General features: G+C 41.4%; 2 protein-coding genes across 6 annotated transcripts in view; one reads left to right on the top strand and one right to left on the bottom strand.

The window, feature by feature from the left end:
- The window catches only part of LMBRD2 (LMBR1 domain containing 2), a 35,546-nt gene extending 28,793 nt beyond the window's left edge, over positions 1-6,753 (bottom strand). Inside the window, exons 1-2 of one of the 4 annotated variants that reach the window (XM_020795651.3) lie at positions 6,616-6,753; positions 2,481-2,708 (exon numbers count right to left, since the gene is read on the bottom strand). In XM_020795651.3, coding sequence (XP_020651310.3) covers positions 2,481-2,654 — 174 coding nt within the window. In that variant the 5' untranslated portion in view covers positions 2,655-2,708; positions 6,616-6,753. Of the gene's footprint in view, positions 1-2,480; positions 2,709-4,594; positions 4,688-5,826; positions 6,251-6,615 lie in introns of those variants that run through there. The other 3 variants (XM_020795652.3, XM_078384484.1, XM_072992840.2) reach the window with 3 other exon arrangements.
- SKP2 (S-phase kinase associated protein 2) lies at positions 6,747-23,049 on the top strand. 2 transcript variants are annotated; one of them, XM_078384488.1, is made up of 10 exons: positions 6,747-6,943; positions 10,102-10,352; positions 12,837-12,948; positions 14,009-14,152; positions 15,440-15,574; positions 16,638-16,736; positions 17,888-18,015; positions 18,930-18,981; positions 21,569-21,676; positions 22,503-23,049. In XM_078384488.1, the coding sequence occupies exons 1-10, from the start codon at positions 6,771-6,773 to the stop codon at positions 22,711-22,713; spliced, it is 1,413 nt and encodes a 470-aa protein (XP_078240614.1). In that variant the 5' UTR covers positions 6,747-6,770; the 3' UTR covers positions 22,714-23,049. The 2 variants fall into 2 exon arrangements, with proteins under 2 accessions (XP_078240614.1, XP_020651320.3); XM_020795661.3 differs by lacking the exon at positions 6,747-6,943 and adding an exon at positions 8,192-8,363.
- The last annotated feature ends 474 nt before the right edge of the window (positions 23,050-23,523 follow it).

The raw sequence follows: 23,523 nt of genomic DNA, 5'->3' as shown, positions 1-23,523 counted from the left end.
GATGCATACCTCACTACTAGCACCAAAGAGGGCTCAAGACTTCTCAAGACGTTCCTGCAGGCGATGGGTGCCATATAAAGAACTATAGGAGAATTGTCATTCCCTTTGTGCTAAGACAACTTAACACTGCCAAAAAAGGTGCAGTGAAGACAGGGTCGCAACTAACCTTTACCTGCCTAAGGTAAAGGCTGCTTGTCGAACTTACTTTGCTAACCGGATAAGCGAAGCGTCCAACCAGCAGGCGGAGTTATTCCATATAGTGCGCAACCTATCCGGAACTGGTCTGGATGATAGGCTTCCCCCTAGTTTTTCACCTGACCAGTTTGCAGCCTTTTTAAAATGAAAAGTGGAGGCCATTTGACGGGACCTCTCTCCTTTTTTGAACACAGTGAGTCGAGCAGAGATGTCCAGCGCTCCGTCTTGCCTGCTAACCCTTGACTCCTTTCAGCCTGTCACGCCTGATTCTTTGGCCAGAGTGCTTGACCACTGTCGAGCCACCACCTCCTCCTTGGACCCTTGCCCAGCCTGGCTAATCAAAGCAGCCAGGCCGATAACAACAGAATGGGCCACAACAATAATTAATGGGTCTCTCCTTGAGGGCAGGTTCCCCTCTGCCCTCAAGGAGACACTCATTAGGCCCATAAGAAAGAAACCTAATTTGGCGGCGGACGAAATTGGCAATTATAGGCCCGTCGCCAATATTTCTTTCATGAGCAAAGTGGTCGAGAGGGTGGTGGCTGACCAGCTTCAGGCACATCTGGATGAAACAGATGCCCTGGATCCTTTTCAGTCGGGCTTCAGGCCATGCCACGGTACAGAGACGGCTTTGGTCGCCCTGTACGATGACTTGTTGAGGGAGGCCGACAGCGGTAAAATTTCTTTGTTGGTCCTCCTCGACATCTTGGCGGCCTTCGATACCGTTAACCACAGTATCCTCCTGAGGAGGCTCTATGTGTTGGGTATCGGTGGCTTGGCTCTGGCCTGGTTCCGTTCCTTCTTGGAGGACCGCCCCAAGAGAGTGCAGCTTGGGGAGAGTATTTCGGCTCCGTGGAATCTCAATTGTGGGGTTCCACAGGGGTCGATCATCTCCCCAATGCTGCTTAACATCGATATGAGGCTGCTGGGTGGAGTCATCAGGGGGTGTGGAGCATCGTGTCATCAATATGCTGATGACACCCAGCTCTATATTTCCTTTTCACCAACTGCAGGTGATGCTGTCCTGTCCCTCCAGCGCTGCCTGGGGGCTGTACAGCAATGGATGCAGGAGAACAGGCTGAGGCTGAACCCGGACATGACGGAAGTTCTGAGGGTGGGTGGCCCTGTGGATGGTGGCTTGGGAAACTCCCTCATGTTTGGGGGGGTGGCCCTGGCCACGAAGAGTGGGGTTCGCAGCCTGGGGGTACACCTGGACCCGATGCTCACCATGGAAACGTAGGTGGCGTCGGTAGTCCGCACCGCCTTTTTCCACCTTTGGCGGATTGCCCGGCTGCGACCTTACCTAGACACGGAGGCGCTCACTACCTTAGTACATGCGCTCGTAATTTCTAGATTAGACTACTGTAACACGCTCTACGTGGGGCTTCCTTTGAAGCTGATGCGGAAACTTCAAGTGGTGCAGAATGTGGCGGCCAGACTCCTTACTGGAGTGAGAAAATACCAACATATCTCTCCTACTCTGGCCATGCTGCACTGGCTGCCCATCCGTTTCCGCATTGACTTCAAAGAATGCTTATGTATAAAGCCCTAAATAGTTTAGGACCTCGATACTTGGCGGAATGCTTACTCCCAACTAGTTCTACCCGTGTCACCCGCCGAGGAGCCTGACGCTGAGGGAGGCCCGGAAGGAAAGAACTAAAAACTGGGCCTTCTCAGCGGTGGCTCCTCGTCTCTGGAATAACCTACCTCTGGAGATTCACGCTGCACCCTTGCTGGGTACTTTTAAGAATCAACTAAAAACGTGGATGTATAGGCAGGCCTTCCCTTCCAGTTAATTCCTGTCCTCTTTCCTTTTTTATTCTTTTTCTCTTTATTTGATTTATTTTGCATTTTTCCCATCGCAGAATCATTTAATTAATTAATTGTTATAAATTTTTCTTGAACTTGTTATTCTTTATGTTGTAAGCCACCTAGAGTGGTCAAAATGACTAGATAGGCGGGGTATAAATACAATAAAATAAATAAATAAATAAATAAATCTATGGGTGTAAATACAACCATCACAATGGAGCTAATTTAACTTCCGATTTTGCTTTTAAGAATATAGTGAACACTTGACTACTCATTCGCCATTTTTATGTTTCAAATATTTCCTGCTGAAACTGCATTTTTTATAAAAATCAGTGTTTTGATGCAATTTTTCCCTTTGCAGAAAAGAATCATCACTGCCCTATTATTTATTTGCAATTTCTACCTGGAATATTTTCCATATACATGATCAATTACCATAAAAAGGAAGAGGTTAAAAAAATTAAATTCCTTACCGTAGTGACATCCAAAGGCAATATAAAGACCATGAGAAAACAAAGATGCCAAGCTAGTAGTGTTGCTACAATCACAAGTTTGTGCTGTTTTCTGAAGTCTCCATATCGATGTAGAATGATTAATGCCAGGAAAAAGACAACTACTATCTCAATGCCCAAAGCTGCACCACTCATTATTGTCCGTTAACTTCAACCAGGATGTAGAGCCCATTTATAAAAATGCCATAGCTACAAGAAAGAATAATTCAGTTATAATACACATATTGATTATAATTCTGTGAGCATCTCTAAGTACAAGTTTATTCCCACTAACAGCTAGCTACCTCTCGTCTGTCTTTTATCAGCACACTGTGACCAGGATCCAAAGAATAATGTTTTCTGTGAATGCTGAAGACATCTGGCTCAGCTATTTCTTTAAACAAACAAACAAACAAACAAACAAACACACACACACACACACACACACACACCACACACCACACACAGAGAGATCCTCCGTCACACAGCTAATCACATTTGAAACTGAAAACATGCAAAAGCAGCACACATGTCTGCTATTCATGCTTTTATAATTTTTTAAAGCCTCACTTCAACTTATTTCTCTTGATCCTGTACTATTATACTTCATTTTCTTGCCATTTCCCACAGAAAAACACAGTGTTCTAAGATGCAACTTTGTACTCCAACCATGACATGTAATACATGTTCAAGTGCTTAGGGTTCTAGACACACACACACAAAACGCTACATGAGTCTTATTTTATAACACCACTCTAAGGAGACAAACAAGGAAATTGTGTTAAAAAGTGATCTCCATCAATTGCTGGGAAATTAAAATGTTGAGTATCTAGCCTGGTACTTGTTTTTCCTGGAAAAGAGGTCCTTTGGCTCCCTTTCCAATGCAATTTTAATCAAGAATAAAGAGAAATGTCTCCCCCGCCCCCCAGCAGATCTTTGGCTTATCAAATATGAGTTTCTGTTCTTGATTAACAGTTCTGTGTTTATTTTTAGTTTTTTATATTTTCCTTTGTAGCTTTTTATATTTTACTGAATTTAGTTTGGGTTTTCTTATGTTTGATGATGATGATTCATACCCTGTTGTGTGCCACACCTTGAGGCAGAAGAGCAGTATAAAAAGAGTTTCACAAATAAGTCACAGGTTGCTTGACACAGAGGTAAATTCATCCATGGTATTCCCACTTGCCAGAATCTATTAAGCCATTATGTACTGACTGACAATTGCAGTTTTTTTTTATTTTATTTTATTTATATCCCACCTATCTGGTCGGTTAAGACCACTATAGGTGGCTAACAGCATAAAATAGCATAAAAAATTAAAATAGAAGAAACCTTAGGAGAGGGAGGAAACAATAGGAAAGGGAGAGGAGAGGGCATCAGGAATTGTCTGGAGGGAAGGCCTGCCAAAACATCCATGTTTTTAGTAGATTTTTAAAGATACCCAGTGAGGGTGCCACGCGAATCTCAGGAGGGAGGTTGTTCCAAAGGCGAGGAGCCACCGCCGAGAAGGCCCGATTTCTTGTCTTTACCTTCCGGGCCTCCCTCGGCGTTAGGCTCCTCAGCCTCACCTCCTGGCTCGCACGAGTGACATGGGTAGATCTTGGTGGGAGTAGGCGTTCCACCAAATATCGAGGCCCTAAACCGTTTAGGGCTTTGTATGTAAGCATCAGCACTTTGAAGTCGATGTGGAACCGGATGGGCAGCCAATGCAATGCAGACAGAGTGGGTGAGATATATTGGTATTTTTTCACTCCACTAAGTAGTCTGGCTGCCACATTCTGCACCACCTGTAGTTTCCGCAGCAGCCTCAAAGGCAGCTCCACGTAGAGCGCATTACAGTGGTCTAATCTTGAGATTACGAGCGCATGCACCAAGGTAGTGAGCGCCCCAACATCAAGGTAGGACCGCAGCTGGGCTATTCGCCTAAGGTGAAAAAAGGCGGAGCGGACCACGGATGCCACCTGAGATTCCATAGTGAGCGCCGGGTCCAGATGGATCCCCAAGCTGCGGACCCCATCTTTGGTGGGCAGAGTCATCCCCCCAAAAGAGAGGGAGTTTCCCAAATCCCCAACTGTGGGGGCGCCCACCCTCAGTACCTCCGTCTTGTCCGGGTTCAGCCTCAGCCCGTTCTCCTGCATCCATTGCAGTACAGTCCCCAGGCAGCGCTGAAGGGACAAAACGGCATCTCCTGCAGTTGGTGAAAAGGAGATGTAGAGCTGAGTGTCATCGGCATACTGATGTCACAAGGCTCCACAACCCCTGATGACCCCACCCAGCAGCCTCATGTAGATGTTGAACAGCATTGGGGAGATAATCGACCCCTGTGGAACCCCACAATTGAGACTCCATGGGGCCGAAATACTCTCCCCAAGCTGCACTCTCTGGGGGCGGTCCTCCAAGAAGGAACGGAGCCAGGCCAGTGCCAGGCCAGTTATACAGTATTATAAAGAGATAGTTTATTGTTCACTGAATGGAAATATACAAATCTAATAATATGTGTGTGTATATGTATGTGCGTATTTGCCAGTTTTTACAACAGAGCACAAAGGTGATATGAAAAGACTACCCTTGTCAATTTTCTTTCATCAAAAAAGTATTTAATAATAATTTTAAAGTATGGTTAAATCTCAGTGCTAGCTGTTCAGGTTGAGAAGCTATCAGTCATTAAAAAGCAGCTGGGGGGTGATGGTTCTACAGGTACCTTAGATAAATTATATATCAACAAAGGGAGAGCCTTCTTGGTTGTGGCACCATATTTATGGACTGCTCTCCCCAAGGAGATACATATACTAGTGTCGACATTGCAGCAGTTTGTATTTGCCAAAGCATTTTAAGATTAACAAGACTTTTATCAGCCTTGCTGCTTTCCTTTCTTTTCATATAAGATTTGGGTGTTTCGTTGTCTTAATTAATTGCTGTCTTAATTATATTTGTACACTGTCTTAGTATCCATATGGGCAAAGAATGGTTGAGAAACTTCACAGTAAATAAAGATCTGTTAAATAAGTACTCCGTATCTGTAAATTCATTCCCACAGGGGTATTGTGAAAAACAAGCATAACACAGTACAGACATCCATATGGGAACTGTTAAAATTATAGTTTCAGGTTTCACTCCACTCTGGACTTCCAAGACGAGCTGTAAGCAACCATCAGATCAAGATGACAATAAAAAGGAACACATATGCCCATGTCTCCTCTTTCCACACTTGCTTTTTCACCTCTCCCCTGCTGTAAACTCAATAGGTAATGCTTTGTTCTTTCCAGATGAAACAACAACAAAAAAGAGTATAAAAGCTTTAAACAATTTTAAAAAATAAGTTTCCTACCCATTTCTTTCCCTGATTCAAGTTGACCTCTCAGAAAATCCGATTTGGAGTTACATTTTCAGAAGTAGAACACCACTGCCACACATGAACTAGCATCCACTTGTCATCATTTCCCTCCCCACACCTTGTGCCAGAATCATGGTACACTTCTGAGTGGATCATCTCTTCCCTAACATATTCTTTTAAACATACGGCAAGAGAGACCTTTTTATATGGAATGAAGCATTAGAAGAGAAATGAAAACCACACGCCCACGACCGACCCCACCTCGCTGTCCAGGATCTCAAAGGTGACACACAGCCCGGGACCGTTTCCGCCTCGTCACCGAGTCCCACCTCAGAGCAAAGCAAACAACAAGGCGACGTGACGGAATCCTGCCGTGGCAGAAAAGATGCTCCCGCTTCCGGTAGTTGAGGAAGGAGGGAGAGAGATATATATGCCATTTTTAAAAGGCCCGTCATCATCAGCTTGTTGAAAGAAGGAAAAAATATGACTAAATCAACGCTTAGTCTTTAAACAGGAAGCAGAGCACACCAGAGGGAAAACAGGGCTCCATCCTACTTTGCTCCCTGCGAGGTTAGGTTTCTTACTTGCAGGGAGTTGCTTTCAATCTATGAGAGAAAACAAGTCACCTCCCGGGACCCATTCAGGCCCCTCTTTCTCGAGCTTTCCTCGGCGGTCCTGAGCTGTGAAGGGGTAAAAGCTGAGGCGAAATGGTGCCGCCGGTTCCTCAGTCCCGGCCTTTTCCCCGCTCTCGCCTGCGCCTCACCGACGGGAACCCCCGCTTACCCTCCGCGTTTCGCCGCCTGCTTCCTCCGTGAGCCCTTTCCCGGCGGCTTTCTCCTTCCTTCTCCTCAGGCAGAGGCCCGGCTGCCCGGCAGCCAACGAAGGAAGCCGGCTGACAGGCAAGCCGCCGGCGCCTTTGGCATTTCCTGAGGGGCCCAATGGCCGCCCGCCGAAATCCGAGTCACGGCTCGCCTTCGGGCGCGCGAGGAAGTCTGGCCCGAAAGGGGGGGGAGGGGAGCGTTGAAAAAAAAAAGAATAGCCCTCGCGCGATCCTATGCAACACCGAGAAAACACTCAAGCCGTCCTCACGCCGCGGGACTACAACCCCCAGGTAAGCATTGCGAAAGTAAGGCCCCTCCCCCTGCGCGTGCGCGGAAGGGCGGGCCTCCAGGCGCCCCCGGTGCCCGAAGCGACTACAACACCCAGGAGCCCTTGCGAAAAAGTTTTGCTTGGCGCACGTTCTTCTTCTAGTTTAGTGCAAAGGGGGAGAAAGTAAGCGTGCGACCCAACGTATTAGCAGCGCTTTGGGTTAGCATAGTAATTTTACTTGATCGCCAAAAAGGGACAAACGACGTTTGTTGTCCGGTGGTCCGAAACCCTTCCTCGGGCGAAGATGCAATAAGGCGCAGGAAAAACTGCGGAAGCTATGCTCTGTTCGTCGTCGATTTCAACCGCGTATGGTCTGTGGAGCCCAGCCTTGTCCAAAGGGAATGACAGCAGCGGCTCTGCCAGGTTGCAGGCAGGATTCCTGCTTGGACATGCGGAGGCTTTATTTTTTTATTGGCGTTGGTTGCTGTTTTTTGATAGTTGATGCCACGTGGATTTGATTCACTAAGAAGTCTCCAATCCTATGCAAACCCACCTGGGAAAAAATGTCGATGAAACTTCTCAATAGATGTACATACAATGTTCTTGTTTTGAAATTGACTTGTATTATAATTGGTGATCTGAGAACTAAATTCTCAGTCCTTGCAGACCTATGTTGTTATGATGTGCCCTCAAGCTGCTTCCGACTTGTGGCGATCCTATGAATGAGCGCTCTCCGAAATGTCTCGTCCTCAACTGCCCTGCTCAGCTCTTGCAAACTCAAGTCCGTGGCTTCCGTTAGGAAGTCAGTCCATCCCATATTGGATCTTGCTCTTCTCCTCCTGCCTTCCACCTTTCCCAGCATGATTGCGCTTGCCAGAGAATCCTGCCTTCCCGGGATCTGCCCAGAGTGTGACAGGCTTAAATTTTAACCTATGTACGTGGGCTTTGTCCACGAAACTTCACATTAAAAAAGTATAAAACAGTCTTTAAGGTGCAACCACGTTTTGCTTTGTTTTTTTATTTTCCCTATGGACGGAGCATATATTCAGTATGCTTGTGTGGGGTTTATGAGGAGGGAAGCGATATTTTGCTAATAATTTATTTATTTAATTTAATGTATATGCCGCCCACACTACCCAAAGGTAATGTTGATTACTAACGCGCCTTCGGTAAAATTGCTGATAACAAAAGAAGGTTCGAAAAGCTTTTACTCCGCAAGGTACTACAATTCCCAACAGCCATTGCGAGAGGTGGGAGAACGTTAGCCCGGGCGGCTGAGCGCGCGAGCTGAATGTTGCTGGGTTTCCGGAGGTTTTTTTTTTTTTTGTGTGTTGGAGCTGGTGTTGCAGCAAGGCAAGAGGCGAAGTGTGGGATCTGGAAAAGCGGCGGGATCGGGGGTCCGCAGCTCTCCGTGCATAATCCCCTTGGAGCAACATGCACAGGTAAAGTAGGATGAGTGCTTGCAGACCCGTAGTGTGGGTGCAAAGGCAGAGAAATAATTTTAAGCGTCAGCGGATCCCGCCCAAAGCACACAGTGGGTTGCGCGCGTATTTGCTTCTCTCCGGGTTCTTCCATCCAGTTAAAGGCTGCCGTGGACAAAATCGAGAATAGTCCAGTGAGAAGGTGTAAAAAGCGATGCACACATTCCTGCTGCAAAGAATATGTGGATTAAAAACATTTCTTTTTCAAATTATTATCATGTATTATACTGATCTAAAGGCTAATCGTGTCGTGAGTAAATAATCCAAAGTGGATGGGCAGAAGGCTACTGAACTTTGCTTAGAGCGCCAATATTTTATGAATATTCATATATATTGCCAGGGGCTATCAAAACGTGAACGTTTCAAAAGTAAGAACCTGGGAAAAGTGCCTTGTTTTTGCATGACACCTCGCAGGATTCTTCAGCTAGTGTGACCACTGGGAAATCAGGCATGGCTTTCCAAAAAATGGCTTTTCTAAGCTTTGTTGGAAGGCAACTAAGGCAGTAGCTGTTCCTAAGGCCTGCTTTTTGTAGAAAAAAAGCTTTCCTTTCAGCCGGATTGAAAACCTGAATGTGGCAACCAGCAATTAGACATTTAAATCATAGCATTAGGAAATGTTTTGTTTGAGCGAAATGATTCAGAAGAAGTGATCCCTATTTCTGCCCAATGATAGAACATGTGTCTTAGATATATCATCATCATAATGTGCTGTTAAGACAGTTGTGATTTATGATGAGCCTTTTCAGGATTTTCCAGGTAGAGAATATTCAGAAGCGGTTTACGTTTCCCTTCTTCTGGAGCCACCCTGAGACAGTGCAGCTTGCCCAAGGCCACACAGGCTAGCTCTTCCCCCAGGAGGCACAGTAGGGGGAATCGAACTCCCAACTCGTGGCTCTGCAGCCAGATACCCAAACCACTGAGCTATCCAACCGCATCTCCTTAGATATACCAATGTATTTATATAATCCTGATTATCTTTCTTTAAAGACAGGGTGGTGGCAGTCATACGTACATTCTGAACATCATGTTTGTGGGAGAAATGGGTTCCATTCAGAACTTACCAAATTTACTCTTTGGGAGCAGAAAGGTCTCTGTACAATCAATGTAACTTGAAAAACCAGCTGAATGCCATTCTTACGCTGTAGTCACTACAGAATTTTTGTTTTGGGTGATCAAACTGTTTGGGACCTGATGTAATGTTTTCTCAGATTAAAACACCTATATGTAAGTCTTTTTCTCCATCTCCTCTAAGTCATCTCTTAGCTGTGTGCTGCTTGCTCATACTCTTTCTGTGCAAGAGCATTTCTCCAGAAGGCTGATCGAACCACCTGTACGACAACTTCCTTGTAGGATCTGATTCAGGGCACAGTGTTAGGCATGCAAGAAGAAATCTTTAGTTGCAAACAGGCCATTGTTCTAGACAGTTTCCAGCAGGTTTCTTTGGGTAGACACAGATGTCACAAAGAGTCATTATATTTACTTTTGTATTTGCCTGAAAGATCTGACAACCATCGTTGGAAATTGTGACCGCTGGCCTCCAGAATTTTCTGGTGCAGAAGATATCTCTCTTTTTAATGTCATTTATAATGTCCTTGTACAGAATACATTTGTGGATAGTCTTACATTGGCGTTCCTTCCGTTGCCATGAAGAGCAACCATTGGAAGCTGTGCTATACAAGGAATGCTTTTCTCTTTTCAGGAAACATCTCCAAGAAATTCCAGATTCCGGTAGCAACGTCAACACAGGTTTCGCATGGGGATGGCATTCCAGCAAGACTTCTGAACTGCTCTCAGGCATGGGGGTATCTGTCCTCAAAGATAGGTTAGGCAATGAGAATACTCCCCAAGAGCTGCTGATAAGTGTGAGCCCACCAGCCAAGCGACAAAAAGTGAAGGACACAGAATTTGTGATCGCTCGCCGACCTAGATTGCTCCGAGAGCCAGCAACAGGTAAAGAAAAAGAATATGCAAACATACACGCATTCAACTAATTGGTAATAACAATTAAAATAATAGTAATTTCCTTTTAGTTTTCATAGGGAGCGTTCATGTTAATTGTGGCTAGAGTTGTTTCAACTAGATAACTAAATCGTATATCTAAAGAAACACAGTTTATGTATATTACTTAATTTTGTTTCAGTCACCTTATTGTCATACAGAAAGTTTTTGTGTTCCCTTTTAACTGGAGCCCTTTCTTTTAAGGGCCCACTGTTTCTTTGAGAAAGAAAGAAGGGTGCAGAATTCTTCATAAGTTGCCAACAATGCTAGACTATCTTCCCCTGCTTTTAAGGTTGCAGAAATCTATAAATATTTTGTGCTTTCAAGTCAATTCTAACTTACAGCACCCCTTTTTCAGGGTTTTCCAGATAGACAATACTTGTTCCCTTCTTCTGGAGGTGCCCAGAAACTGCAGCTTGCCCAAGGCCACAGGGCCGGTTTTTACTTCTGAGAAGCACAGTGGGGAATTTAACTCCCAACCTCTGGCTTCGCAGCCAGATACCTAAACCACAGAAAAATCCAGCCAGCACAGAAACTTTATAACACACTAGAAAATTGGCTTAACTAAACAATGGTTGTTGTGGATAGAGTTCGTTGACCTTTTGCACACTGTATTTTTCAGTGCTGGGAGCCAGGCTTTGTTGAGTTTTAAACTTTCACTGCAGACTAAAACAACCAGAAAAATTGGCAGTAGTTGAACATGCCCTCAAACAAGCTCGACATTAAATTCTATTTCAAAATACTGAAGTACTGGACAACACCAGCAATCATTATGTTAGACTGCACAAGGAAGCCATTAAAATCCACAAACACCAGCAGAGCTTCAACAAAAACAAAGTTTGAAACTCAAAAAGGCCTGGCTCCCAGCACTGAAAAAAACAGCCTGCAAAATTGGTCAATGAACTCTACCCAGCCACAAGGATCAGTGATTACTGCACACAAAAGACCAGCTAACGACACCCATCAACCACAGTGACAGATCATCTCTCCCCCTTATCACAACAATACCTCCACAACAAAAACACGCTGAGCACCATAATAACCCAATCTCCTGAAAAGGATAAAATCCCACAGCTATAAATACTCAACTATCCAAACAAACTGCACCAGAGCACAGAGTTCTGACTCCTGTCCTCTGAACATGGCAGCCACAGAGACTGGCAAAACGTTAGGAAGAAAAACTTTAAGAACACAGCCAAACAGCCTGGAAAACCCACAACAACCATTGGATCCAAGCTGTGAAAGCCTTCGAGAATACATTAACTGTGAACCTCTTTCTACTTCATGGTTCAGCATGGGATGTTCTTTTTTCCATGGACTATTCATTTATTCTGAAAAATTATAAACCAAGAAGTATTTCAAGGCAATGTATTAAGAAGTAGAATCTTTTTAGAAGAATGCTAAAACTGTAGGTGTGCCATTATGGACTAGGGAAAAACTTTGCACATTCTCTTTACAGTGAGGTTTTCTCTTAAAATGTTTCACCTAATCCAGAAGATGCCTCCTAATCCAGTTCCCATTCAACAATCTAAATAAATAAATAAACTGGGGTCCTTTTGGGCAATGGTAAGAACATTCTAATATCTGAATCACTGGATACTGTGTTTCCCTGAAAATAAGACAGGGTCTTATATTAATTTTTGCTCCAAAAAACACATTAGGGCTTATTTTCAGAAGATTTTTTTTTCATGTACAACCATCTACAATCATGTCATCTTCTGGTTGCTGCACAATGCTGGAGGGTGGGGTTTCACTTAACTAGGGCTTATTTTGGGGTACGGCTTATGTTTCGAGCATCCCGAAAAATCATACTACGGCTTATTTTCAGGTTAGGGCTTATTTTCGGGAAAATGGGGTAGCACAAGTAGGGAGAAACACTTTTGTATCGTGTTTAGAAAACTGGCTTGCAAGTCAATAGTACTAACCAACCTTGTGTTGAAGTGACTTGGTTGGTAATGTGGGAACAAGTACAATCCAAATCTTTGCTGGACCAGTGATAGTAGAAGTACTGTGTATCTTTAAGAAGGGTGTGGTGAATATACTACCTCTGAAATGTTTCACTTGCTTTTTCAAAATGTCAGGATTTGAACAAACAAACTTCCAAGTCTTTTAAAATAATATTAGGACTTGTGGCACATGTGCATGTTCACACTGAGGCAACATTTAGCAACGCACTGGAGGAGATCATAATAAAATACAGCTTTCTAGTAGCTAAATGTGACATGATAAAAATAATTGGCTAATGAGCGATGAGATCATCTGTTATGAAAGCTCCATTGCTTCTCCGTTTTATTTAAAAGTCAGTCACATGAATACAAATGAATACAAATGACATGCTATCTATAAAAACTGCATTAAGAGAAATGAACATTATAATTATTTACTTTTACGTATAGTTTAAATTTTTGTAAAACTTCTCCTTTTCCAACCCCTTAGGTATTTCTTGGGATACTTTGCCTGATGAACTGCTGTTAGGAATCTTTTCATACCTATCATTGACTGACCTGCTAAAAATGGCTCAAGTTTGCCGGAGGTGGCACAGACTTTCGTAAGTGGCAACTGATTCCTTTAAATCAGGGATCAGGGAACTTTTTTACCTTTTACCCCCCCAAATTTTTTTATATACGCCAACATTACCCCCTTGATTTGAAAGGAAGGAAATCATACATTATTTGAATTCAAAATCTTACTGAATCTATTCAAAATTACTTTGAAAGCTTCAACTTAATTGAAAACTTCAGATTTTGGAGAAATGATGTTGCTTCATCTTGGATATGAGAGCATCAATATTGGGGCTCTGCTCATCCTCATTACCCCCAGGATTTTCATTTTTACATCATTTGGGGTAATTTACCCGTTCCCTGACCACTGCTTTAAATGAAGGACTGTTCTCCTCAGCCCCGTCACCTGATTTCCCTCCATTCTTGGCTCCTCAACTTTCTCTTCTGCCTCACACTCTTTCCCGCTCTTTTTCTCCTCTACTCTCAGTTGGGCCACTGCTGGTCTCAGCATATACACTGTCTTGTATCCCTCTGTTGTGGGTGCTGGAGGGGATGACTCACACTCCTCTTTTCTGTTGAGAAATGGTTCCTCCTCACATGAGTATTACACAAATCAGCGATTTCTGATGAATATCTGTTGTTGTTTTTTTTTAAAAAAATTCATCCCTTTGTCTAGTCCCAACCTCTGGCTCTGCAACCAGGTGCTGCATCTCACTGAGCTTTCCTTTAGCACTGGAATAAAATGTACACAAAATGGTGCCTTAGTTAATAACGGAGCTACTTCATCCTATGCTGGCTGCAGCATCCAGGCCAGCCTTGAGGAGAGACCCATGTTAAAGCACATTAAAAGCCATCTAGTCCTGAGCTTACCATCTGTGAACTGCAAACGCTGTGATGATATTTGTATGAGTGCTCTGCTACTACAGTAGAATTAGACTGCATCCTAAATGCATCTACTAGTCAGTAAGCCTCTTTGGACAAGCCTCTATGTAAACATGTTCAAGTTTCGCAGAATTGAAAACCTGGTCATGTTAACTTGTTATTCCTCAAACCTTTGACTTACTGTATTTGCTAATCAATAAACTGATTTTTAATTTTTTTTTCCAGGTTGGATGAGTCACTTTGGCAGACTCTTGATCTTGCTGGAAAAAATCTGCTACCTGGGGTGATTGGTCAATTGCTGCCATTGGGTATAACAGCCTTCCGTTGTCCCAGGTCCTGCATTGGGGACCCTTTGTTTAAAACAAGCAGGTAACAATGTTCTGAAACAAAAGTGTTTTTTTTAATGTTTCCTCTGTATTTGGACCCTTGCTTATCTTCTGAAGAGTTGCCATCTTTCTTTTTGAAGAAGAATGGCTGGGAATCTTAGGCTGCTCATCAGGATTCGGTATACTGTAATCAGTTGGATGTGTTTGTGGAAAATCGGTTTGGCATTAGATTCCTGTTCAGTTGCAAGGTTTGATACTGGTCTTGCATAACTCTCAATACAAACTACTTATTGTTTTTGAATAAAGCCAGCAATACTATAAAACATGCACCACGCTAGGAGGTGGGAGTGAACTGTTTTAGACCTAAAATAATAAAGATTCTACCATTTCATACTGTAGATGAGTATTAATGATGTCACAATAAAAACAAATGCACTCCTTTTGTTATAAGTAGAAGCTGGCAGAGCAAGGAGCGAACTGAAGGAAAATTTCTATCTCTGTTGTTATGCTTTTTCTCTTGCAGGGAGGTTTTTTAATGTAAGGAAGAATTCATAAATGTAGTGAATATTTATTTGTATTATTTAAATGCCACCTTTATCCCCATAGTTGACCCAAGGCATCTCACAACAGATAAAACAATAGATTTAAAAACACCTTTAAATAGATTTTTAAAAACAATTAAATACATCTTGATATTTAAAAAAAAATAAGTTCAAAAACAATTCAAAAACATTTAGATACCTATAAGTTAAAAAAAAGCGCATTCTTTTGTTACCTTACTGCTTAAAAGCCTGCTTGAAGAGGAAAGTCTTTGCCAGATGACAGAAGGACAAGACTCAAGGGGCCAACTTGGCTTTTTCGGGGCAGTGCATTCCAAAATTTGGGAGCAGCTGCTGAGAAGGCCGACTCCTGTCCTCACCAAACAAGCTTGGGTAGGTGGTGGAACCAAGAGAAACGCCTCCCCAGCAGATCTTAAAAGCCGAGAAGGCCCATATGTGAATATCTAGACATGTGGACGTTTATAGGGGAAACCCCAAAATGTTCTTCTCCTAACTCCCCCCCCCCGGGAAACCTTATTTTTTATTCTGGAATAAGTGAAAAACTTATGTTCAATCCACTCAAAGCAGGTAGTCAGGATATTTTTTTAAAATTTCAGATAATTTATAGCATTACGTTTTGATTTTAAAGTTTAATAATGAAAGAGTGGTAATTCCTGTGAAGTAAATAAAGTCATGCCTCGCTGGACGATTACTCCGCTCTACAACGAGGGGGTCAAGTGTTTTTAAAAAATGTTTTGATTATATTTCCTTCTTCCTTCTCCACTTTTTAGACCTCTTCGAGTGCAACATATGGATTTATCCAATTGTACAATAAAAGTTGCAGATCTCCAAAGTATTCTTAGCAGGTGCCAGAGTCTACAAAACCTCAGCTTAGAAGGGCTAATACTTTCTGATGACATAATTAAGTGAGTCACTGTATGTATATATTTAAATTATGCCAGATTTAAATTAATGGTTTCTGAATTGGATGCATTTCAAGAATGCAACAGTTAATGGATACTTTTACAGGGGTGGGCACATTCTTACAGAGCATGATCTGCCCAGCAGTAATTATTCACCATATTGCGGTAACCTTCCATTTAAATGACTGTAACATGTTTAGGCAGGACCATTAATGACTGGATCTTTGTACAGTCACTTTGGTTACCAAACATTGGAAGTGACTTGATGTCACATAACATGTTCAATGTGGGTCCGTCTTTTAAAGTGTTTGCAAAAGAGGACCACAGGACTACTTAAGGTTACATGCCAAGTGGACTGTTTTTTTCTTAATATCATTCAGACCTTTCTTGAGGCTAGAATGCTTAGTATCACTCTGCTGGCGTTCTGTATTAAGCTAGTTTGAGAACATTCTAACTGCTGCTAAAGCCCTCCCTTGCAGAAGGCCCAACAAGAGCAATGTACAGTGGTGCCTTGCTAGACGATTACCTCTCAAATGGTTTATTCGCAAGACGATGAGTTTTGCGATCGCTATAGTGCTTTGCAAAACGGTTTTCCCTATGGGTGATTTTTGCTGGACGATGTTTCGGTCCATGCTTTGCAAGACTTTTTTTGGGGGGGGACCGTTTTTCGCACGACAACGATTTTGACAGCTAGGTCCGTGCTTTGCAAAACAGGTGTTTTCGGGACCGTTTTTCGCAAGACGGTGATTTTGATAGCTGATCCGCGCTTCGCAAAACGGTTTATCTATGGGCGATTTTCACAAGACGACGACTATTTCCCCCATTGGAACACATTAAATGGATTTAAATGCGTTCCAATGGGGAACTGCATTTCGCAAGACGATGTTTTCGTAAAACAGTGATTTTCGCAGAACGAATTAACATAATGCGAGGCACCACTGTACAGCCACATTGGTCTTGTTTATGTCATGGTCATTTTATCACTGGGGTTGGTGTAGAGAGGCTTACAGAGTGACCTGGTAGCTTGATATGGACATGTTCAGACACTGTTCTCTCCCCTTTTCAGAAGTATAGCACAGAACTCCAGCTTCGTGCGACTTAACCTCTCTGGGTGCTCTGGGTTCTCTGCAGAAACTTTGGCAGTGATGTTGAACAGCTGTCCCAGGTAATAAAAGTGCATTCTGCCACAGGAGAAAACAGTGTTAACATTTTAACCATGGCAGAAGATGCTCCGGCTAGATTTTTTGGTAGAAACTAAACCACAGTCCAGGGATCTCAAGAGAAATGGAAGCAAATTGATATGCTTCTGTTTTCATTTTCATTTCAGTGTCTAAGCAACTGAGGCATCAAGTTGCTTTTTAATTTTTTAAAAAAGTATTCTGAGTTTTTTTCTCAGATTAGAACATAGATGCTTAATGGAATGAAAACAACAACAGCAGTCATGCACTTTGTAAGTACTGTAGTATTTGTTGGGAATTAAGGATTACTTTGATCTATTTGCTGTATTGATAGTTTCAGTTCTGCTTGCATATGTTACCTATACTTCATCCATCCTTAATAAGTTTCTAAAGGGAGTATTCAGTTTTTATTAAAACCTGTTGCTTCCTTTATTGGGAAACAGCATTTCTGGCTAAGTCCAAACCCATTTGTTTGTACGCTAAGTGTGATTAGAGTTTTGTGATCTGGAATTCTTGTAACAATGCTGATTGCAGTTTCACTTAACAATAGAGTCCTGTTGGATTAGACTGACAGTTCATCCGTTCCTGCACTGTTTTAACCAGATGCTATGGGGAAGTCATTGAAAAAGATGTGGACATTATCATCTGTTCCTGTTGTTCCCTATGGTAGACAGCTGTCTGAAATCTTGGTGTTCAGAGGCTGTTTGGATAGTAGCTTTTATCCCCATGGATTTATCTAATCCCTTTTCACATTAACTGTACTAGTGGCTATCATTGCAGCTTGTAACTATAAATTCACTAAGCACTGAGTGGGCAACTTCCTTTAGACAGTCCTGATCCACGCCCACACCATTTTCATTGGTTGGCCCAGTTAGACTGTATCTCTTTTAATCTGTTAAAGTGATGGGTTTGTCTTGTATCTTCTTTTTTTTGTATAGCACCGGAAGCAGGGATGGGAACTTCTAGTTCTCCAGATGTTTTTGAATGTATATTATCTCAGCCTATCCCATTGGCTATCCTGGCATGATCTTCTGGGCACTGAGATTCAAAATAGCAGATGGACCAAATGTGTAAAGACTTCAAGTACTTTCTAAATAAGTGCACATTTTGAATGAACATTTTTCTCAATTGTGTACAGGTTGCAAGAGCTGAACTTGGCCTGGTGTGACTTCACAGTTGATCATGTAAAAGCAGCAGTTAACCATATTCCCTCACAGATAAAACAACTAAACTTCAGTGGATACAGACAAAATCTGCTGATATCAGGTGAGATAGTAGCTTACCATTCTCCCTTTGGAAATAACTATAAAAAACAGAGCTGTTTCATTTAGGATTTAGGGATGCCTGTTTCTGGAACTTTATTTTCTATCATAGAAATTTACCATGAATTTTGAACACTTCTTCAGCTATACTTGCCTAAAGTAAGTAATTTATTCTGTTGGCACAAATGATAAGGTATGTGCACATATTGTTTCTGCCTGCAGTGGGTTCTCCACTTCGGGTTTGTTCCATTTCTGCAAATGGATGTTTGTGCATACCTCTTTCACCTAAAGAAAATCAGAAAGAAAAATATACCACCAGATTCATAGGAATGTAGGAAGCTCCCATAGTATTAAGCAAGAGATTCCCGATTGATATAGATTAGTAAGTTTACACTGACAGGCAACAGGTCTCCAGAGTTTGAGAGGAACCTTTCCTAGCCCTAATTAGAAATGCCATGGATTTAATCTGGCTCATGCACACATAAAGCATAGGTGCTACAAATGTGCTATGTGTAAATTGCTTCCAGCAACTTCTGCCTTCTAACCAAGAACATATGGAATCTGATGGTTCATTGTCTGCATGGAAGAAACAGCAACACACAACTTCTGGATGGCATGTAGAGGCCAGCTGAGAAAAATCACTTGCTTCAAACCACTGGCTTTGTAACATAAGTGTTGATGTGGGGTGTATTTTTTGAGTGACTAGACAAATGCGCATCGGGAAGTTCTTGGGGCTTCGAAAAGACATTAAAAATCAATCAGAATGCAATTCCAGTGATGCTGTTGGAGGGAGTGGAGAGTCTGCTCTGCTTTTCCAGTATAGTATATACTTTAAACTGAAGCAAACTTTGAAGAAGAAACTAGAGTACAAAGTTCTGTGAAAATAATGTGCTGATTCTATTGGGCTTTTTGTTTCAGATATCAAAACATTACTGGAGAGGTGCAGTAGTGTAATCCATTTAGATTTAAGGTAAGAGTTTAAAAATGTGATCAAGCACTTCTTAACTGATATCTTGTTGAAATACTGTGTTGTCTAAAAATTAACCCCATAGTTAACTTATCACTTGGGACTTTCAGTATTCTGTTGTTGAGAGGAAGCTGAGCATTGATTCTTCCCTTTTAAAAATTATGTGCAAATTACTGCAGATAGTTAAAAACATATCCATTTGAAAGATGCACATATGCTTAGCCAATGGGGGAAATGAGTAACTTAGTTATGCCATCTGGCTTAACGTTCAGTGGCTTCTTGTTGGGAATTAATAAACCTGAGCTTAGATTTTTCAGGAATGTGGTCAGAAATCCAAAAACTTGTTAATTGCAACTGCAATTTAATTCATTTGCCTTCTGCGGTCATAACAAAGCAACAGGATTTTGGCCATTAAAACAAATGCATAAAAATGGATAAAGTGCATAGGGAAACAAACATGCATTTCTGTATGGGGGGAGAGGAGGAATCTCACCCACCCCAAGCTCTATTCTTGATTGTAGGTAGCTCACCTTGTAACACCAACAGGTCTGGGGAGCATTTGGCCCTCTACATGTTTTGAGATTATAGCTTCCATAATCCTTTAACACTGGCCATACTTGCAGTTAAAGTCCCAAAACATCTAAAGAGTATTCAGTAAAACCTGTTGAGGGGCAGGCCAGCCTCTCAAAGCATATAAATCTTCGGGAACAAAGAATCCTTGTTTTGAAGAAAAAGAAATCATTTTACATTCCACATCTATAAAATAGAATCTATAAACAGCCTTGCTTTTTTAGCTAGTTGAAAAGGCTAGGCTTTCTCTCACTGGATAGAATGAGGGAAGCCACTAATGGTGAAAGGGGACAGAAAATAAATGCCAGCTAATTACAGTATGATGTGATGCCATCTTTTGCCGTGATGTATATGTACTGAAGCAAGCAGCAAAAGCATACCCTGCTGCTCAGTTTAAGTAATTGAATTTATAAATTTAAACATGTTTAAATTTATAAATTTAAACATGTTTATAAGTAATCTGGTGAGGATTACATTGTTTTTATTTGGCCTGAAAAGTCATATTTTGACTTTTTAAAAATGTCTTTAAATAAATGTCTTATTTCTGCTTAATTTTGTAATAAAAGTGATATTTTGGTCATTGGCAATCCTCCTGACAAGCCAGCAAACAACATGAGGGAGACAGATAGTCTCGAGGCCGACTCACTTAACCTAATTGGCTGCAGCAGTTAAGGAAAAGATGCACAGTTTCAGTAGGTGAAACAAGTTATGGAAGCAGAAGATATGAAACAAATTTTATTATTGATACTCTGAGGTATGACAAGCCTGATGAAGTATTTCTTTTAATATGTGAAACTCTACAAAAAGTGAACAGTTCCACTATTGCTATGCTCTTCGTCGATTCTATGAAACTACTTGACCAGATGGTGTAAAAACAGGAAACGCCCTCCTCTTTGTAGCAGACACCACTCCACACATGACTAAGGCAGCCATGGGACTTCTTTATCCACATGCATTGCACATAGATTATACAGAGAGACTGAAGAGATTTGAAGCAACTATCCCAATGTAGATAATTTCAAATAGGAAAAAAAAATTCATTAAAGCTCCACTTCAAGTACAAAAATTCAATGAAATCACTCCTGCTTTGGCTCTTCTTCCCCATGTTGTGATATGTTGGGGGACTTGGCTGGATCTGGCTATCTATTGCACAAATTATGGTTCCTTGCACTGGATAGCGAAAAGAATTGGACTATTGTGAATCTTGCTCCTTCAAGATTATACAAGATTCCTTTTCTGAAACCTGGCTGGAAGCTTGGAATATATAAAATTTCAATGGATTATCAAGAGCAGTCACCCACCTTGAAACCGTAGGAATGGAACTTACTGATGCACTAAAAATTGTGAAACAAAATGAGGTGATTTAAAGTGAGCAACGGGTAAAGTGACTGAAAAAAATTAGTGATAAACTGTAAAGTGTAATCTGGGTTATTCAAATTCGTACAATAAGTAACATTATAAATGGAAGCAAAAGTTGATAAAATTGAGCCAGAATTTTCTCCAGATGAGTCAGCTTTTTTCGAATATGTTCCTATAACTTCTTTAATGTCAAACAGTTTCTCCAGATACAATGATGACCTCAAGCTGCACATGATCATCTAATGCAATTCTGCTGTTGACAAAAACTAATTCAGATATGACTATTTTGCCCTCAAAATGTTCATTTGATTTCTTCAGGACTGGAAGTGAAGAATAATTAAGGTCATAAATGCTTCCGTATTTCTGACATTTTTAGGTCATAGAAATCTGCACCTTAATGATAAATGTACATGGATAACTAAATTAATTTGAATGAAAAAAATCCAGAAATAGATTTCTGCTTTAACCACTGGTTCTTAACCTTTGTTACTCAGATGTTTTTGGACTGCAACTCCCAGAAGCCTTCACCATCAGCTCTGCTGGCTGAGGTTTCTGGGAGTTGCAGTTCAAAAACACCCGAGTAACAAAGGTTAAGAACCATAAGCAAAACTAGATGTGTGGAAATTGAAGTCTAATGGGAACCTGTAAAATGTCATTACAGTGACAGTGTTATGTTGAAGCCCGATTGCTTTCAGTATTTCCACCAGCTCCCTTACCTTGAACATTTGGGTCTTAGTCGATGTTATCAGATATCACCAGCAGCCTTACTGTGAGTAAAATTGTCTTCTAAATTTAATTAAGGGGGGATCATTGTTATCAAGCCTAATGGCACTGTCTTCTGAAAGATAGTGGCTCATGATAGTAAGTGGTGTTTTAAAGGTGTCAAATGATTATACAAACCTCTGACATCACTTACTAAGTCTTCTTTCTTACCCTGTCAGACCTTCTGTTCAACATACAGAGCAAGCACTGTATTCTGTGGAATAAGAATGAATAAGCCTGTAGCTGTTAAATGTATCCAGATGCATTGCATTAAGAAATTAGTGCAGGCATCATTTTTGTTGTGTGGTTCAGCATACAACAGAGAATGTGTGTGGGCCTGGGGCATTTCACCTCCACAAGTTATGCGATTCAAGTCACATTGGCATAACATGGAATTTGGACTTTATTACAACAGTCCTATGAAGTAGGCTAGACAAAGAATTAGTGATCTGCCATTATACCATACGGCTTGCCTTCAGTGTTTAAACTTCTTCCCCCAATATATCTGTATTGGTGGTGGTGGTGGGGTTTTAAGAAATTACAAGGTTGTTTTAAGGGAACAGTTGGCACTCCCTGACCCAATGGCAACATTCCTAGGTACAGTTCTGCATGCCATCAGTAACGTTTTAGTTGAAAGAGGAAAAATACGCTAACTTGTGCACAATCTCAGTGCTGTCCTTGAGCAATCATAACCACAGACCCTAGAAGCACTATGGGAAAACAATTAGTCTGTTTCCTGTACAGTGTGTGCTGCTCCTCAGTTTGTACTTCAGATGTGAAGAATTGTACTGTCCAGTTTCCAACTCTTCTGTTCACATATGTTTTCTTTCTAGGGAACTTGGTGAAATACCTACACTGAAAACGCTCCAAGTTTTTGGAATAGTAACCACAACGTCACTACAGCTGCTAAAGGCAACACTTCCTCACATAAAGATCAACTCCTCACAATTCACAACTATTGCAAGGCCCACCTTTGGCTGCAAGAAGAACCAGATTTGGGGGATTCAATGTAGATTAAGCTTGAAAAATCCAGTTAGCTTCTAATGTGGCATGAAGACTTTTTCAGCTGCTAGCAACAGCTATGATGGCATTGCAAAACCTGGACTGTGGAGTTCTTCCAAAGTAGTGTTTTAGCTTCACAAATTGCAGTGAAGTCTACTACTGCTTAAACTGAGATGGTTAACGTATGGACAAGTGGCATCAAGTGCCTTACATCACTTGATTTTTCTACACCAAATGCATTTTTACCGAAATCTATAAAAGGCATGCTAATCATGTATAAATAGTTATTGCTTAAGTGGTATGTCTCCACCCAATTTCTGGAAATGTTATTTAAAGGCATTGTAAGTAATTTTTAGATAATAAAACTACATTTTAATATACTGTTTCACTTGCTTGTAGTTTATCTGTGGTTACACACATACAGCTGTTGGACTGCTGCTGTAATGAGGTTTCATATTTCAACTACAACACTCTACAACAAACGGATATTTCCTTTTTGGGTTGAGATACAACCTTGAGGCAGTTTAGATAATCATACTTTTCTGCTTGTACCAATATCGTCTTACTACAAGAACAACAACTACTGAAGATCTGTCAAGGAAGCGTCTCTTTCCAAAGTCTCCATATGAAGAAAATTCAGATTAATGGCAATTACAGAATGCTCCAAAACTATTTCTTAGCTAAAGATGAAAACTTTCTACCCCAAATTTGGAGCTTTGGTTATTTTAGAAAATAAAAAGATCCTCCTGACTAAAGTGATGGAAAACATAAAAAGCTACAAATTATTTGGCATATTGTGTAGGATAATACACAACCTGCTTGTTTAAACATGTTTCTAAACTACAGATATTC

This window comes from Pogona vitticeps, chromosome 2, assembly GCF_051106095.1.
Source record: "Pogona vitticeps strain Pit_001003342236 chromosome 2, PviZW2.1, whole genome shotgun sequence".
NCBI lineage: Eukaryota > Metazoa > Chordata > Lepidosauria > Squamata > Agamidae > Pogona > Pogona vitticeps.
Note: the sequence above shows the minus strand (reverse complement) of the source record. Positions and strands in the feature narration are given on the sequence as shown.